General features: G+C 39.5%; 1 protein-coding gene across 1 annotated transcript in view; it reads right to left on the reverse strand.

Annotated features, from left to right (window-relative positions):
• Positions 1-2,011: 2,011 nt before the first annotated feature.
• COL28A1 (collagen type XXVIII alpha 1 chain) overlaps positions 2,012-16,582 on the reverse strand; it is a 176,010-nt gene continuing 161,439 nt past the window's right edge. The window contains exons 34-36 of the mRNA XM_045494881.1: positions 6,662-6,854; positions 4,041-4,213; positions 2,012-2,721 (exon numbers count right to left, since the gene is read on the reverse strand). Coding sequence (XP_045350837.1) covers positions 4,041-4,213; positions 6,662-6,854 — 366 coding nt within the window. The 3' untranslated portion in view covers positions 2,012-2,721. The remainder of the gene's footprint in view (positions 2,722-4,040; positions 4,214-6,661; positions 6,855-16,582) is intronic.

Consider the following 16,582-nt stretch of genomic DNA (forward strand, 5'->3'; position numbering starts at 1 on the left):
ATAGATTCTATATGTCCTATTTTGCCTTATGAATATACTTACACAAAGACAAAGGTATACAAGAATATTCAATGAAATTTTGGTCGTCATAGCAAAAGATTGGGAACATTTAAAGGCCCAGCAAAGATGAATTGATTAAATAAAACAAGCAGCTGTGAAGCACTTAAACCTAGGGTAGCTCTTTATCTACTGATACGAAATGCATTCCGTAATGGTAAGTGAAGAAGGGAGAGAGGGAGGCCATCAGGGAGGCAGTGAGGAAGGGAATACTCCAAAGGGAAATAAATGGTGCGCTCATAAAGGAGCAAATGTTTGACTATAGCTGAATTGAAGAACACGTGTAAGAACCCAGAGGGAAGTAAACTAGTAATGTAACTAGCAGAAATGTCCTGAAGGCCCTCAAATACTACACTGGAAGGTTTACTCTCTGTGTCTCGAAGATGGAGAAACCCTAAAGCATTTTAAGGAGGAGAATGTTTCAATGTTTTAAACAGCTGAAAACAAGCCCAAGCAGTGATTTATTCATAATAGAATCACTTTGAGAAAAACCCCAACCAAGTTGCAGATACTGGCAAAACCATAGCATCCTTCCTTAAAATGTCGGAGAGGGAAAACTCTGAAATGATAAATTTAAGATGGCACCAACTAATATGCTAAGGAGAGAATAACTGGAAAATTCCATCAATTCTTAAAAATAATGTCAAGAAATCATGAGTATGGAGTTTAAGGGCAAATTTGAAGGATGGTAAAAATAAAATTGAACCCTCTGGTCAATTTCAGAGAGAAATAGGAAAAGAAGTCTTTAATTTTGCTGTCTTTACAATCCATAGTCCTACTTACTACTTAGAATTCCTGCTGCATAATTCCTATTTCGTTTTGCTTCCAAGACAGAAGGAAATTTTCGCATGTTTTCTATTGACATGGCAGCCACCTTAGATTTTTTTTATATTTTATAGCCACATCATATTTAGAATGAGGATGTGCTAGTTCACCCTTCGCTCATACACCAGTCACTAAGAACATTGTCCCAAGCTTGAAGACATGCTCAGCTTGTCAAAATGACAAAAGAGCCATGGAAATAGGGGAAGCCACCAAAGCACCCAGGATGAAGGAGCACATATCAACTCTTTTAAAACAAGAACACAACCATCTGAAAGGCTCCACAAGATCAGAGCAGGAGCTGTTGGGATGAAAGGAGACATCCAGGTCAAGTTGCATCCATGAGAGTCAATGTTATCTAAAGAACGGGCTGCCTCAGAAGGAGATAATTGTCCTACCAGAAATGTTCACCCCATGACGACCCAGTCACTTAGAGTATTTGTCTGAAGCATATAAGCAACAGAGGAGACATAGGACTAGAAGACTCTAAGGATTGTTAGCAATTCTAAGAGCCTGATTAAAGCTGGGTTTAAAATTTCCCAGTGCTCAGAGTCTGATGTGACTTTAAATGAATTCGTTTAAATGAATAATTTTTTCTAAGATATTAATTTATGTGAAATGATAATGAATGCTTTTAGAAAGATATGAGGACACAAATAATAAACAAAGAATTCAATATCAGAATCTATAAAGAACTCCAGGAATTAAATAAGGAAGGAAAAGACAAGCCAATAGAAAAATCTTCTCCAAATATCAACAGACATTTCACAGAAGCCTCAGCCCAGATGGTAAACAAACAAGGTTAGATGCCACCAGAGAAAGTCAAATTAAAACAAGATATCATTTTACACCCACTTTTAGCAAAACAGAGAAGTCTGACAATACTAAGTGTTGACAAGATTATCAAACAGTGGAAACTTTTATACACAACTGGTGGGAATTTATAATGAATTGGTTCAAAACACTTTGGGGGAAAAATTGGTATAATATACTATTTTTGAATGTTTATATGTTCTGGAACCCAACAACTCCATCATTAAACCCAGTATATACCCTAGAAAAACACTGGTACCCATACACCCAAAACTACATAAGAGCATTTGTAGCAACACTGATGGAACAGGGGGAAAAATTAAATGGAAACAGTTTAATCATAGACAAAGCAATGGTTAAACATATTTTGTGATATAAGCCCACAGATATGATGCAACTTTGAACGTAAATGGACATCTATGAATTATAATATATTGACACACCAAGTTGCAAAGAATTACATATTATGAAACAAATGTTCGAAAGCTCAAAAAACCTAAATAATAAGTTACTTAGGAATACATTTAGATATGGTAAAACATATAGATTAATGATAATATTGAATGAAAACAGCAAGTTGCAGAAGACTAGAACATGACCCCATTTTTATAAAGCTCTAAAATAAGCAAGACTATGTATTGTGCAGAGCTACAAAAAAAAATGATTTTACATGTAAAATTACCTATAAAAACCTGATAGCAAAGTGAAGTGGTAAACACAAAATTCAAGATGAGTTATCCCTGGCAGGGAACAAGGAGCTGGGATTGCAGAAGGGAACACAGGAAGCTTCAACAGAATTGATTATGTCTGGTTCATTGTCTGTATGATATGTTCACTGATGTTCATCTTGTTATAGTGTTTGGTAACTTACAAGTATATCCTATGTATTCTTTTGTGGTCTCAAATATTACATAATAAAAATGTAATTACACCACACAAAATTGTTTTTGTTAAGATGGCTATTCTTCCAGCTTCCTCTTCCTGGACTGCCCTTTTTTGTATCTCCAAACTTCAATGAGGGTCACAGGCCTGAAAGAAGAAAAAAGTGAGTTGTAAGATGATATATAAAACTGCTGTCTAAGCACAGCTCAGAACTAATGATCTTCCCGGGCTGGATGTCGCAAAATTATTACAAAAGTGACACAGCCAATTCTCTGTTACTCTGTTGGGTCGTATTTCAGTTTGGTGGCTCAGTTTTCAGAATAAGTCTTGCCTTTAAAATACCCTGTTCCGGAGCCGTTATGGTCTTCAGCGAGTCCCTGGCTATCAAGTGCTTTCTCATTCTGCCCCTGAAAACTGAGTGACTCATGTACATATTTTAAAGGAAGGGTGAAAAGAGTTTCTTTGTTTAAATTCCAACTTTTGTCTTAAATATAGTTTTGTTTTTTTACCTTTGTTACCAAACATGTTAGAGGAGTGAGAAGTGACAATTGTTAATAAATTTGAGTTAGGTAGTTTCCTTTTTTTTTTTTTTTTAATTTTTTAACGTTTATTCACTTTTGAGAGACAGAGACAGAGCACAAGTGGGGGAGGGGAAGAGAGAGAGGGAGACACAGGATCTAAAGCAGACTCCAGGTTCTGAGCTGTTGGCACAGAGCCTGATGCGGGGCTTGAACTCATGAATCACAAGATCATGCCTGAGCCGAAGTCAGATGTTTAACCAACTGAGCCACCCAGGCACCCCTGAATTTTCATTCAGATTGGTTTCTCAATCACTTTCAGGGCTAGGGAGGCAAAAATCTACCCTCAGCACCTCACTCCTATCTCAGTACCTCTCATCTCCCATAATCACCATCTTGCTGGGCTTCCCCCAAGCAGGATGTCTTTCTGATCTCGCCACATGCTATGCACAGACACACTCCCGTCCCTTCTGATTCCCAGACTCAAATCTTTTCTACCACTTCCCTTTTGCTATAGACAGGGCTGTAAGGGGGTTGGGCACTGAGACCAGTGAGATGTACTGGGTGGGTGCTGGGGACGTTGGGAGGTTGGGCCAGGTGTTTAATCTGACATAATTCGTATCAGAACTATATTGCCGGCTGTGATGTAGTGATAGCCTGTGTCTTGAGGTTACACATCCCTGACTCAAATCCCCAGCTCTGCCACTTTTTAGCTGGGTAACTGTCCAGTGGTCCCTGAACTTTTCAGAGCCTCAGTTTCTTTGCCTATAAAAGTAGTTAATACTTACATCCTAGGGGTGGTTGTAAGGACTCACCTATGCTTGTGAATTTTAAGTACTCAGTAGGTACTCAGGTATGGTGTTTTATTTGTATTGGGTGAATGTGTTGAAATTATAGAAGCTCTTTCTAGGTGTGCAGACTACACTCGTTAGAGGTTGATTCACTTACTCATCCTTGAATGCAGATTTCTTGACACTCATTTTCACTGTTGAATCTATTTCCTGAGCCATTACAGCCACTGAACCAAAAGCGGGCACAGGAGTTGACCTGTTTGTCATAATACCACCGAACTACATATTCGCCACAGTCTCCCGGCTTTAGGGGTTCCAAGCATCTAGGATCTAGAGTCAGAAAAGGATACCATGTTATTATAGGCTTTTTTCCCCCTGAAAAGATGAAAAGAGAAAGCTTTGTAAAGTTTATTCTCCATGCACAGAAACACATCAAGGAAGAAAATATGGTTCCAAGTTAAAGACGTGTTCCCTGATACCTAAAATATTTCCTCCAGCACCTGAAACTGCAGTATTGGATGTTCCTTTGATCTTCATGTAACCTCATTAAAAATGCATATTTCCCTGAAAACATAACCCCGTGAGCCTTCATTGGCTAACACTCTTGCAGGGATTAGTTGGCAAGAGAAAAACAGGGTTTACTTTGGACTTGATCTAAAATCAGATTAACATTTGGAATAAAGAGGATCTCAGCCTTCTGTACACATTCCCTCTAGAAAGCGCCACTGTGATCCCATGTAATTGTGCCCACTAGAAAAGGAAAATCCTTGGGGTGTCTGGGTGGTTTGGTCAGTTAAGTGCCCGCCTCTTGGTTCAGGCTCGGGTTATGATCTCATGGATTGTGGGATAGAGCGTCAGCACAGAGCCTGCTTGGGATTCTCTCTCTCCCTTTTTTTCTGCCCCTCCCCTGCTCTTGCACACACAGGCACCCTTTCTCCCTCTCTCTCAAGATAAATAAATGAAATGTAAAATGAAAATAATAAATAAAATAATAAAAATAATAAATGAAATAATAAATGAAAATAAGTTACCACAAAATAAATAAATAAAATGAAGGGCTCTCTTTATATCACAGGTTTCTCTTAAGAAGAGTAGTTCTTGGGGCGCCAGGGTGGCTCAGTGGGTTAAGCATTCGACTTCAGCTCAGGTCATGATCTTACAGTGCATGAGTTTGAGCTCTGCATTGCGCTGTCTGCCGTCAACACAGAGCCCGCTTCCAGATCCTCTGTCTCCCTCTCTCTCTGCCCCTCCCCTTCTCTTTCTCTCTCTCTCTCTCAAAAATAAATAAATATTTTAAAAGTTTTTAAAATAAATAAAAAGAATAGTTCTTGACAATAAAATCATGACCTTTTAATGTCTATTTGCAAATAAGTCTCAGAAACACTTCCATTGTAAAGAGGAAAAAAAGACAAAGGAGAACTACAATAGGAAAGCCATTCATTAAATCTCTCTTTATTTCATGGTACTCCTTAGTGTCTTGATTAGTATTCCTTACTGAGGAAGTGATTCCAAGGTGAGAAAAACCACAGAAACCAAGTAGGTACTTACTGCCTGAGACTTGTGTTCTGTGAGACAGTTTATATGCCATAAGCTTCATTTCTCAATTGTAAAACAAGTCCTTTCTCCATCTCCTGTAATCATTTCCCCAGATATAGAGCATGTCTGTATTCCTTTATTTTCTAAAACTAACCTCCAAATCTCCTTCTCCTATGAAGGCTCCTTAGACCGAATGGAAAGGAGCAGACTTTCACTATCTCCACTGTTAAAAACAATAACTAAGTAATGTATACCGTGTAACTGTCAAACCAATCTAAAGTTCTTTTGGGCAAAGATGTTGTCTCTCTTGCATGTTCTTCAGAAACGATGTATATAATGATTAATTTCTATAGATACTAACTCCACAGAAAATATGTTGATGAGTTGGAATCTAGGTTCTAGCTTTTTTTCTCTTCTATAATCTAGGAGTCAAAAATTCAAATGTCTACATGAGTCAAGGCCACATATAAGACAATAGGGAGTGGTAGGGGCCATGGCAAAATGAGAACACAATCATCTGTAAAGGCATTTAAATTTATTTTTTTATGTGTATTTATTTTTTTAGAGAGAGAGTGAGCAAGCCAGGAAGGGGCAGAGAGAGAGAGAGAGAGAGAGAGAGAGAGAGAGAAATCCTAAGCAGGCTCCACACTGTCAGCACAGAGCCTGACATGGGGCTCAAACCCACGAACTGGGAGATCATGACCTGACCTGAAACCAAGAGTCAGATGCTTAACTGAGCTGCCCAGGTACCCTTGTGAAAGCATTTAAATAAAACAAGCAGACAAACAAACAAAAAACAATAAACATGGGGCACCTGGGTGGTTCACTTGGTTAAGTGTCTGACTTTGGCTCAGTTTCATGATCTCACAGCTCGTGAGTTCAAGCCCTGCTCTGTGGTGACAGCTTGGACCCTGGAGCCTGCTTTGGAATCTCTGTCTCCCTCTCTCTCTGCCCCTCCCCTGCTTGTGCACGCTCTCTCTCTCTCTCTCTCAAAAATAAGTAAACATTAAAAAAACTCCTAAATCTCTAAAAAACTAAACATTATAAGAGCTTTAAAATTTTCTTATTGCACAAATTTGTCCTATGACCATTCTATTTTCTTATTCTACCTATAATAAAATGAAAAGTGTCTTTTGTCCTCCCTGAGTCAACACATGTTATTTCTGAATGAGATTTCAGAGACACACCCTTTCTGTGCCTTGACATTGTAGATGCAGCAGCTGATTGGCAGGTATCTCTTACCTTGGTGCGCCAACTTTTCTGGCTTTAAGTTCAAAATGGGACTTGGAATTCTTGTTTCCAGACCCTCTGCCCCCTCCTCAGGGAGGCTGAGCAATGGCTCCTGGGTGGTAGCAGCCTCAGGTGAAGGAGTGGTAGTCAGGCCATCAGCCCAGTTAGGCTCTTTCTCTTTGTCCTGGGCTCCAGAGACAGTGACCTACACACAAAAAAATTCGCGTTTCTAGTTTGGGGAAATATTTCAGGAAAACCTCAGCATTGCTTCTTCTCCCCAACTCTCCAATATTATTTCAATAAAAGCTCAGGGAATGATGCCCCTCTTCTGTGTCATGCATCCCAGAGTACCTAAGTTATGGACTTCCCTTCTGCCAGGCACAGATGTCCCTGTGCTTGGCCTTCCGGAGAGATCCACATTCAGAGTATGAAAGGTATGGGCTTGGGAGAAGTTTATCTCCATTCTTTTCATACTCACTGTCATGAGGAGGGGAAATAACCACTAGTTTCTTTGATCTTGCCTTTTTAACGGACTTTTCCATTTCTTAACACTAGAGAAATTAACAATATATTCCAAAATACCTACAACAAACCCTCAAATGATTTTGGGATTGGGAATTGGGTGGCAGAGGACAGTCATACAGGTGAAATAAAAATAGTAGCAATTGCTTTTCGTCTCATCCTATTATCTGGACCCCAGCAAATGCCCAATGCTGCAGGATGCTCAGCTTCTAAGAAGTTCTAAAAATGTTTGTTAGTGAAGGAACAAAGGAACATAATGTCAAAAGCAAGTTTTCTGGACTCAAGTTTCCAAGTTCTGTCTGAATTTATGATATGTAATGAGACAAGGCAAAAAAGGTATTTTGTTTCGAAAAAAAAGTCATGTCAGTTATTGTTGACAAGGTCAGTCTTTTATGGGACCGATTAAGTTCTTTTACTTCTTTTCCCTTGGACCCCAGCTACAGGGAATTGAGTCAATCATTTATCTTGGTCTTAGCACGGTATGGTCACTTATCCTTGCAAGGCACTCTTTTTGTTTTCTTTTTGTTTATTTATTTAAATAGGCAAATCGAACTAAGTAAAGTCATTTTTTGATGTTTTCTTACCTGTGTTTCCTATCATCCTGGGACCAGAGCCAGCTGTTATCATTAGCTGCTCTCTGCTGTCTAAACTATAGACACACACAAACATACACACACACATACACACACACACACACACACACACACATACACATACACACACACGGACGGACTAATCAGTTCTATTACTCATTGTGTATATTTTTACAATGATTAAAGTACTACCAGGTAAATCAAAGCAAACATTTCCATTGGGACTGATGTAGTCATCAGCCCAATATAAAGAGCACTCAATTCAAATACAATTATGGTATGTCACTAGCCCCAAAACACAACTTTTGGGACAAATGGAGGTAAAACGATGGGTCACTTGGCCTTCCTCCTTCTTTGAGAATGGTCTTGTGTGTACAGTATATCGATTTGAATGTGAAATTTTGTTGTCATCATTGAACTACAGAATTTTAAGGCTAAAGGAAAATTCTGTGAATACTTCATTTTCTATAGGGGAAACTAAACCTCCAAATGAATAAAGAGCCTCCCCCAAATCATTGGTAAGCTGGTGATAAAATCTGAGAAATGCCTGTTTCAAGAAAGAAACCCTATGTTTTGGTTTTGTTTTGTTTTGTTTGCACATATTTTGTTAAGGAAAAAAATAACTTAAAAGCTTGACTAAGGAGTAGTTTATCAAACGTAAAAAAGCCAATAGGCAGTAGGCTACACTTCAGATCTACTATCTGTCAGGTGAGAAGTTTCCTTTGAAGAAGTGCACCGGGCAGCAGTTTTCTTAAAGGAACTAACTCGGCCTTTAAATCATTCCCTTGTTCAAGCCTTAGGGCCTCATAAGTTACTCTTTACCTCTTGTAAGTGTAGGAGTGTGTGTTTTCTTTCTCAGTCACAGCATCATTTGGGAATTTTGACTGCTAGAGCATTATACCTCTGGTTCTAGAGCAAGTGGAATTAATATTTTTTCATCAGTGAGAATTATTTTCCCTTTTGGTTCCATGAGATTTCAGATGATTTAAACGAATGCATCATTATTATGCTTTGTCATTTTTATAACTTTCTTATTATAAAAACAAACACAGTCATTGAAGGGAATTTAGAGAATCTGGACAAGCAACAAGAAGAAAATAAAAATCACAAGGGATTCCACCTCCCAGAAATAATCATCGATGATATTCGGGTGTATTTTTACCTCAATCTTTTTCCTCTGTGCATTTATTTTAACAAATAAAAAATATTGGAGTGTTAACAGGTTTTCTATGTTCCTTTTTTGAACTTATTATATTACTGTGGCCCTAAAATACCATTTAATTATATTACTACCTTTAAATATACAATGACAATACCTTTTTAGACATTTAATTTATTTGCTTTTTTTTTTTTTTTCTGTTGGAAACCACATGCTGATTGCTGGATCTAAGAACACACATATTTGAGGCTTATGAGACAGTCTTCTCCAGAAAAGTCTTATAATTTGCATTCTCACTAGTGAGTGTTTTTTCTTAAATGATCACCATTTCCTAGCTATTATGACTGAAAAAAGATGTAATTACTAGTTTGATAGGTGAAAAATTCTTCAACTGTTCTCCACAGCCCTGCCACACTCTGTCTCCTACACACACACACACACACACACACACACACACACACACACACACGCTACCTCACCAGCCACTCCTCTCAGCCCACCTTGCTATGACCTTTCATTTCTTCCCTTTCATTCTGCCTCAGGCTCTCAAAGTCTGCCCTCTTAAGGGGCCCAGGAAAAGTTGGTCCCCAGCACCAAAACCTTTCCCAATGACCTAGTCAGTACTAATGCTCCCCTTCCAGTACGTGCATAGTGCCTTCAAATGCTCCCCGCCTTGGCCCTGATATCTAGGAGTTAACCTTTAATCCTACATTATTTCCTATCCTTTCCTGTTTCACATGTGTAACTATCACCTCCCTGATAAGAGAAATTAAACCATGCCACATTTTCTTTCTTTCCTTTTTTCCTTCCTGTTTGTCTTCTTTTTAAAAATCTTTATTGCATAGAACAGCAAACAGCAAATAGTAGTCACTGGATAAATTCAGAGTGCGTTGGAGGGAGAGAGGAGAGAGGGGACTTTGGGTTAATTATTCCATTCCTTTAGGTTTTAATGTCATTGTTTTAAAATAAGAAAAGATTAGACCCTGACATCTCTCTCTCTAAAAGTGGTATTTAAGCAGTCCCAAACTTTACTGGCAGAATGCACACCCGATTCAGGGTGGTCATTGCCTTTGGAGGGAGGAGGAGGAGGAGGAGGAGGAGGAGGAGGAGGAGGAGGAGGAGGAGGAGGAGGAGGAGGAGGGGGAGGATCAGACTGACCACAAACAAGCAAGGACTTTAACTTTATCTGAAGCAAGAGTGAGTGAACAAATGGAAACCTGAATCATGTCCGGTGGCGGGCACTCAACTGCTTGTTATATGCGTTCTCTGGTCTTTTATAAATCTTAAATCTAAAAACAAAAGCCTATCACCTCAGCAGTCTTCCTTGGAGGAGACCATTGGTCTTAGCTCCGAGTAGGGACTCCCCACAGAAAACAACACAGAAGAGGAGCGAGGGCACGTGAGGGGGCAACACCTAGAGTCCAGGGCTACTTTGTGACGCTGGACAAGCACATGTGACAGTGTCAGTCTCTTTCAGCCTTAGAGCAGATCTTTAAGAGGAGAAAACAGATTTCATGCAACATCCTAGAAAGCGAACGTGAGAGCTAAAAGGAGAATTACTAGCCAGGGTGCCACACGATTCCAAAAGGTCATTTGGTTTGTGATTTCCAAACATTTGTCTTGTCATTCATTACCCTGAATCTTGCATATATTACAACAGGCTCTTCAAATCTGAGCTCATGTCTTCTCTGGATGAATGTTAGTCATCATCTGCATTAGCCCATGTGTTTGGACTTTGCTTTTTCCAAAAGTGAGGATCCAAGTTTCTCCTGGTTGGTTGTGGGGACTCTGCTCCTGCCAGCTGGCTCCACAGCCAGCGCCTTCAAGGTGCCTGATTTCTTAGGCTTCTAACCTTAATTGACTCTTCCCAGGTGACCACACTTCTTTGCCAGATCTCTCAGCACATATCTAAACTGATGCTCTTTATTCGCAGTAAAGGCTGCTGAGGACTGTTAGGAACACCTTAAGTTTGGGCTGTGTGCCTCCCCTGATGGCCTGCAGCTTTCCTAGAGGGTGGACTGCAGGATTTTATTCTGTTTAAAACCTCCTCTACATGAGTATAATGCCCTCCATTCTGCCGTTGCCCAGTAAATGTTTCAGACTCTTCTTTCTAATCATATTTTTTTTTTAAAGGAAGAAGAGTCTAGAAATAATCCTTTACTTTGCAAATGAGGGAACAGAAATCTTAAGTAATAGGTGATTCACGCAATGTCAGGCAGCTATCAGATTTTATTTCTAAGAGGTCATTCACTGTCAGATACACTATAAATTTTTAAAGTCTTTTTAAAAAGACCACAACACACTAAATAGATGCATCCTGATCTCTGAAATAATAACATAGAAAAAAAAAACAACAACTACAGAGCCAAGGAAATAAAGTATTTAGCTTCAACATTGACAATACAAGCCAAGTTTCCTAACTTCTAGGTCCAGAATATTTCTTCTAGATCAGTCTGCAGTGTTTTTTTTTTACCCCTTCATAAGATAGAAGCATCTTAATAAGTCTATTATTAGCAACATATGGCACTTATACAGCAACTTCACTAAACAATACTAATATTGGTTGTTTCATAGGGTTTTATCAACAATTTGAGTTTTTTGACCACCACAAATAATTAGGTCTGATTTCAGGAAATCAACTTAATTTTCCTGTTGGTGGAGAAGCTAAACTAACACTAGTCTCAGTCTCAAGTTGTTTCTGAAAGTTTGAAAAGTCCACATGTTTTAAGGGCATTGATTATGAATAGACTATTTCATTTAATAATGTGTATAATATGATCAAGCAACTTGCAGAATTTTGCTTGAATTCTGTTAGGAGGAATTCAATACCCTATTAGGAGGATCCTATAGGAGAAGATACAGATATACCCAAGTGTTTATATTATTTTTCCTAATGTACTGTCATGGGGGCTTTATACCAAGTTAAAATAGATGTCACTGTATTATAGACAGGTTTTTAAAGGAAATTCAGTCAAAATGGGATTATATATAGGAGAAATAATTGATGATGTTATTTTTAAGAGTAAAAAAATAAATGAAATGACACTATCATCAAGTAATGAGTAAACTGTAGAGGATGTGGAAAAGAGAGATAGGACAAGGATTTTGAGACCATATTATTAACGTAGAAAAGAAATGATGAGACCTCAATCTGAATAGATGAGGAGAAAAGAGTTGACAGCATGGATTGCGAGATGATAAGAACAGACCAAAGAAGACAATATCAGCAAGTATGGAGATAAAGTAAGATTACAGCTACCAGTGCATCCAGGTTTCCCATCAGGTGCCTGTCTGGTTGGTGGGACTATATCCCTAAGGAAGGCAATCTGGAGGAGCAGCATTGTGAACGTATTCCATGTTGGCTGGCTGTGGAACACGCAGAGTAAGATCTGCACAGATAACAAAAAATGTAAACCTGGGGCCCAGGAGAAAGATCTGGACTGGGGAGGCAGATTTTGAGAGTTGTTAACATAGGTGGCTTTGGAACTCAGAAAGAGAAGGCTAAGAACAGATGTTAGAAAAGTTAAGAGTTTAACATTTAAGGAATAAACAGAGAACCCCCCAAAAAAATTGAGAAAGGAAGTTCAGAAGGCTGGGGGGAGAACAAGGAGAAAGAAGACTTTCAAAATCAAAGAAAGGAGCGGCATGGTGTTTATGCAAATGAGAGAGTAAGTAAGAGGATGGCAGTAAGGATGTGGCAATTAGGAGATTGTTTCAGTGCCATATTGGAGGGAGTAGCCTGCCTTCAGAAATTTTTCCCAAGTGAACAGAACTAAGGAAGTGGAGACGGAGAGGAAGGGAAGGAGGGTAAAGGGATATGTGTATGTTTGACAGGCAGAGACAGCAGAGACTGGCCTGTGGAATAATTTTATTATAAAAAGATAGAGATAGGATATTAGCAAGAGGGACATGAACTAAGAGAGGGTTAGAGAATGTTTTAGATGTGAGAGTCTAAAGCCTATTTACTAGCTGTAGGGAGGGAGTCAGAAATATTGGCAAGAAAGGAAATATTGACACAACAGTGAAGCAAGGTCCTAGTCTTGGAAGATGCAGAATGGGCCTCAGAGCACAGGTAGGAGACTAAAAGGTATCACATTAGAATTGAGGATAGACCCTAGGGTCATATTTTAGGACGAAGGGACACATCCAATTCCAATCAAGTCAAAACTTGCCAGAGCTCTAGTTCTTAAAGAAATTGCCAGTGGAGCCCATCTCAGGATGGAGTAAGAATGAATACACATTGCAGGGAAAGGAGGGTAAGAAGTGGGAGAGCCAGCAAGAGTGAAAATGAGATGGACATGAGGGGAGTGATAAGGCAAGTGGGATGGGGACCAGGGACAGGGTCTCACTAACTGAGAGGGTGGACAGTGAGAGGGTGGGACGGCCAGCCATCAGCCTGCTATGTTAGTTTGCCATTTACATCATTTACATCAATAGGTGTACATTTCCTCCATGGAAATGAGGGGCCTGCATCCTGGCGTTGGACTGCATCTCCTGATGAGAACAAAGGAGAGAAGACTCCCAACTTCCCACTTCCTCCTGGTACAGAGCTACCCAGAGGCACCCTTCCCACACTAGCTTGACTCCCCCTTCACTGGCTTGCTGTGGAAGCATACTGCATAGGAATTCCACAGCCTCCTTTCCACCAAGAGGAATATATCTCTGCTGCCAGTTATCCACGTTATTGGCAATCAGGGAACAAATTTTCATGGTACAGAAAGAAGCTTTAAGGAAAGGGTACACAGGGCTTCTTTCTTTTCTACTCTTTCAACTGGAAAAAAAAAAAAAGCTAGAATATTGTTATAAGAAACCAGCACCAGTGAGTAAACAACTGTGTGTTGACATTAGTTTATTAATGCATTTAGAATGACAAAAAGCGACTTCGTGCAGGAAATTAATATGCTTATTTGCTTAATGAACCATTACTGGATATAATCAGTTGGTCTGACTAAATAATGTGTCCTTGATTTTATTGCCCCACTCACATTTATATCTTGGAAATCTTAACCTAACTGAATATGCCCAGAAAGAATAAAGGAACATGAGTGCCAACATTATTAGTCCCGTGAAAGATAAGGATTTTTTTTTAAACAGTATAATTGATGCCTTTCATTGAAGAAAAATTTGAGATTTCTTTTTTAGCGTAACATTTGGCATAGCATTCATTTGGTCAACAAGTATTTATTGGGCATCTATTGTATGAAAGATGAAGCACAGTTTTGAGTCATAAGTGGGATACAACATTTATTTAGACACAGATCATGTTCTCAAGGAAGTTCAATCTGTTAGGAGAGTTAAGATATATGCATAAATAATTATTAACAATGTAAAAGGTAATCAGCTCCAAAGAAAGAATCCATTATCCTGAGATTTCAGGAGAGGAACAGACTAGAATGGATGCCCATGTTTAGCTTCCCAAGACTGGCCTAAGAGAGCAACAGAGCAGGGGTTGCTGAAGTGTTATGAATTTAGTAGAACCTGGGAAATGCACCTGCTTTCTACATTTCCCAACCCACCTGTTCACAGATGTGTAGTGTGCCTCACGTTCACTCCACAAAAAAGATGCAATGCTTAAAATATAAGTCCTTCTTGGAGGTGGAAACCCATTGACTTAGAGTTCACACAAATGTATAAATAACTAGACTTTTCTCTAAGAACAGATTTTGATAGAAAGAAGAGAAGAAGGAAGCCAGAAGTAAATGCTGTAAGGGGTAATGAGGCAACAGAGAAAAGAAATACAGACACAGTAACAGAAATAAGACTTCTGGGATCATTTGTTTTACAGGATTGCCTAGGGGTAGGCTTGGGAACAATCTGAGAATTGAAAGGTTTGGACAGATTCACATTACATGTTTGGATTCTTGTAATTATACATTTATTTATTTATTTTTGTAATTATGCTTTAAGATAAAGGTGGGTGTGCATGCACAGGTATGTAAGTATGTTTTTGTATTTATGTGTGTGTGTACATTATATATGCACATGACAAAGCTATGAATATAAATGCATATATGTTTGTTCAGTCTAAAATCTATTAGGAACATTTATTGTTTAAAACTTCAATCTTGCCTTGGTGCTTCTGCAAAGAGAACCAGGGTGAGAAGGTCTAGAGATAAGGGCTAGAAGCTCAAGTCCTTTGCAAACTTCACTATCTTGCTCAGAGGCACCCTAGGAGAGCGTAGCTGAGCCTCAGTTTCCCTTTATGTGGTGCTTGGTGTTATAAATCCAAACCATTTTGGATGCACTTTTCTTATGCCCTCCCCTCCACAACTACTAGACTGCTTCATCTGTCATAATCTGTTAACATCATTTGTTTCTCAGGTCCCTCTAACTTCCTGGGTAGTGATACCAGAGGCAGAGGGGCTTGCTGTCCCTCATTCTGTGTTGTAAGTGCCTTGGAGGTCCCTCAGGCACCTCCACTTTACCTGGAGCAAATTTAGCTCATGATTTTCCTCAAAATACCCCACCCTGGGGCACCTGGGTAAGTCAGTTGGTTAAGCATCCACCTCTTAATTATTGGCTCAGGTCATGATCTCACAATTTGTGAGATTTGCCTCCTATAGCCTCCATCTCAGCAGATGGTGTTTCAGTTCACTCCAAATCCAAGTTAGAAATCCAGCTGGTTAAGTTCCAATCCATCCAGTCACTAAATTCTACTCCAGAAATGACTTCTACTCTATGCCTGGTTTCATTCCGACCACCTGCGTTAGTTCAGGGCCTCGTTACCTCTCTTGTGGACCATCACAGGATCTCACAGCTCCACTCCAATCTCCTGTCCTCCTCCTCCTTCTACTTCTCCTTTGTGCTGCAACAGGGTTATTCCCCATGCAAACCAAACATGACCATACGACCCTCACTTTAGAAACTCCTCTGCTTTCTCCTGGCTGCCTGGCCTACAGATGAAGTTCAAGCTCCTTCACCTGCCACATGACGTGTGTAATGTCCAGCTGTAACACTCACCATTCTTCCACACACGTCTTAGGCTCCAGTTAGACTGAACCTGTCTTAATGCCTTAAAATGCCATGCCTTTTGGAATCCCCCTTTGCCCACACGTTCCCTCTGCTGGAAATACCCTTCCCCCTACCCTTTTCTTGAGAAACTCCTACTTATCCTTAAAACTCAGCTCAATGCCACTTCCTCTGTAAATTCTTCCTTTACTCTGAAATTAACTGCAACATCTTTTGTGCCTCACCCACAGCTCTGCTAAAGTTCTTAATAATTCTTGCATGTTCCATATTCCTGATAGGCCATGGACTTCTCTTGGGCAGAAACTGTGTCTTAAGAGCCACCACCTTATACAGTGGTAAATGATCAATACGTACTATGGAATTCATTGATTACAAGGAGAGTTCAGGGTTTAAGTGCCACTTGCTGAATCAAACCTGAGTTTGCTCTCATATAGGAAATCTTCAGAAGGGGACAGATTGAGTAGGGAAGGGACAAAGTGGTAAGTCACACAAGCAGGCAAGGCCCCAGGAGCATTCTATGCTCAGGAAGAGATAAACTGTGTACTTTCTTGTCTGTAATTTACTTTTAAATGCTCAGTGAAGACCAGAATCGGCAAACCCCATGGGCCAAATCCAAGTTTTCGTCTGTTTTTAGAAACAACTTTTATCTGAATGTAGCCACGTTGGTTCACTTAAGTATTGGCTATGGCT

This window comes from Leopardus geoffroyi, chromosome A2, assembly GCF_018350155.1.
Source record: "Leopardus geoffroyi isolate Oge1 chromosome A2, O.geoffroyi_Oge1_pat1.0, whole genome shotgun sequence".
Lineage (NCBI taxonomy): Eukaryota > Metazoa > Chordata > Mammalia > Carnivora > Felidae > Leopardus > Leopardus geoffroyi.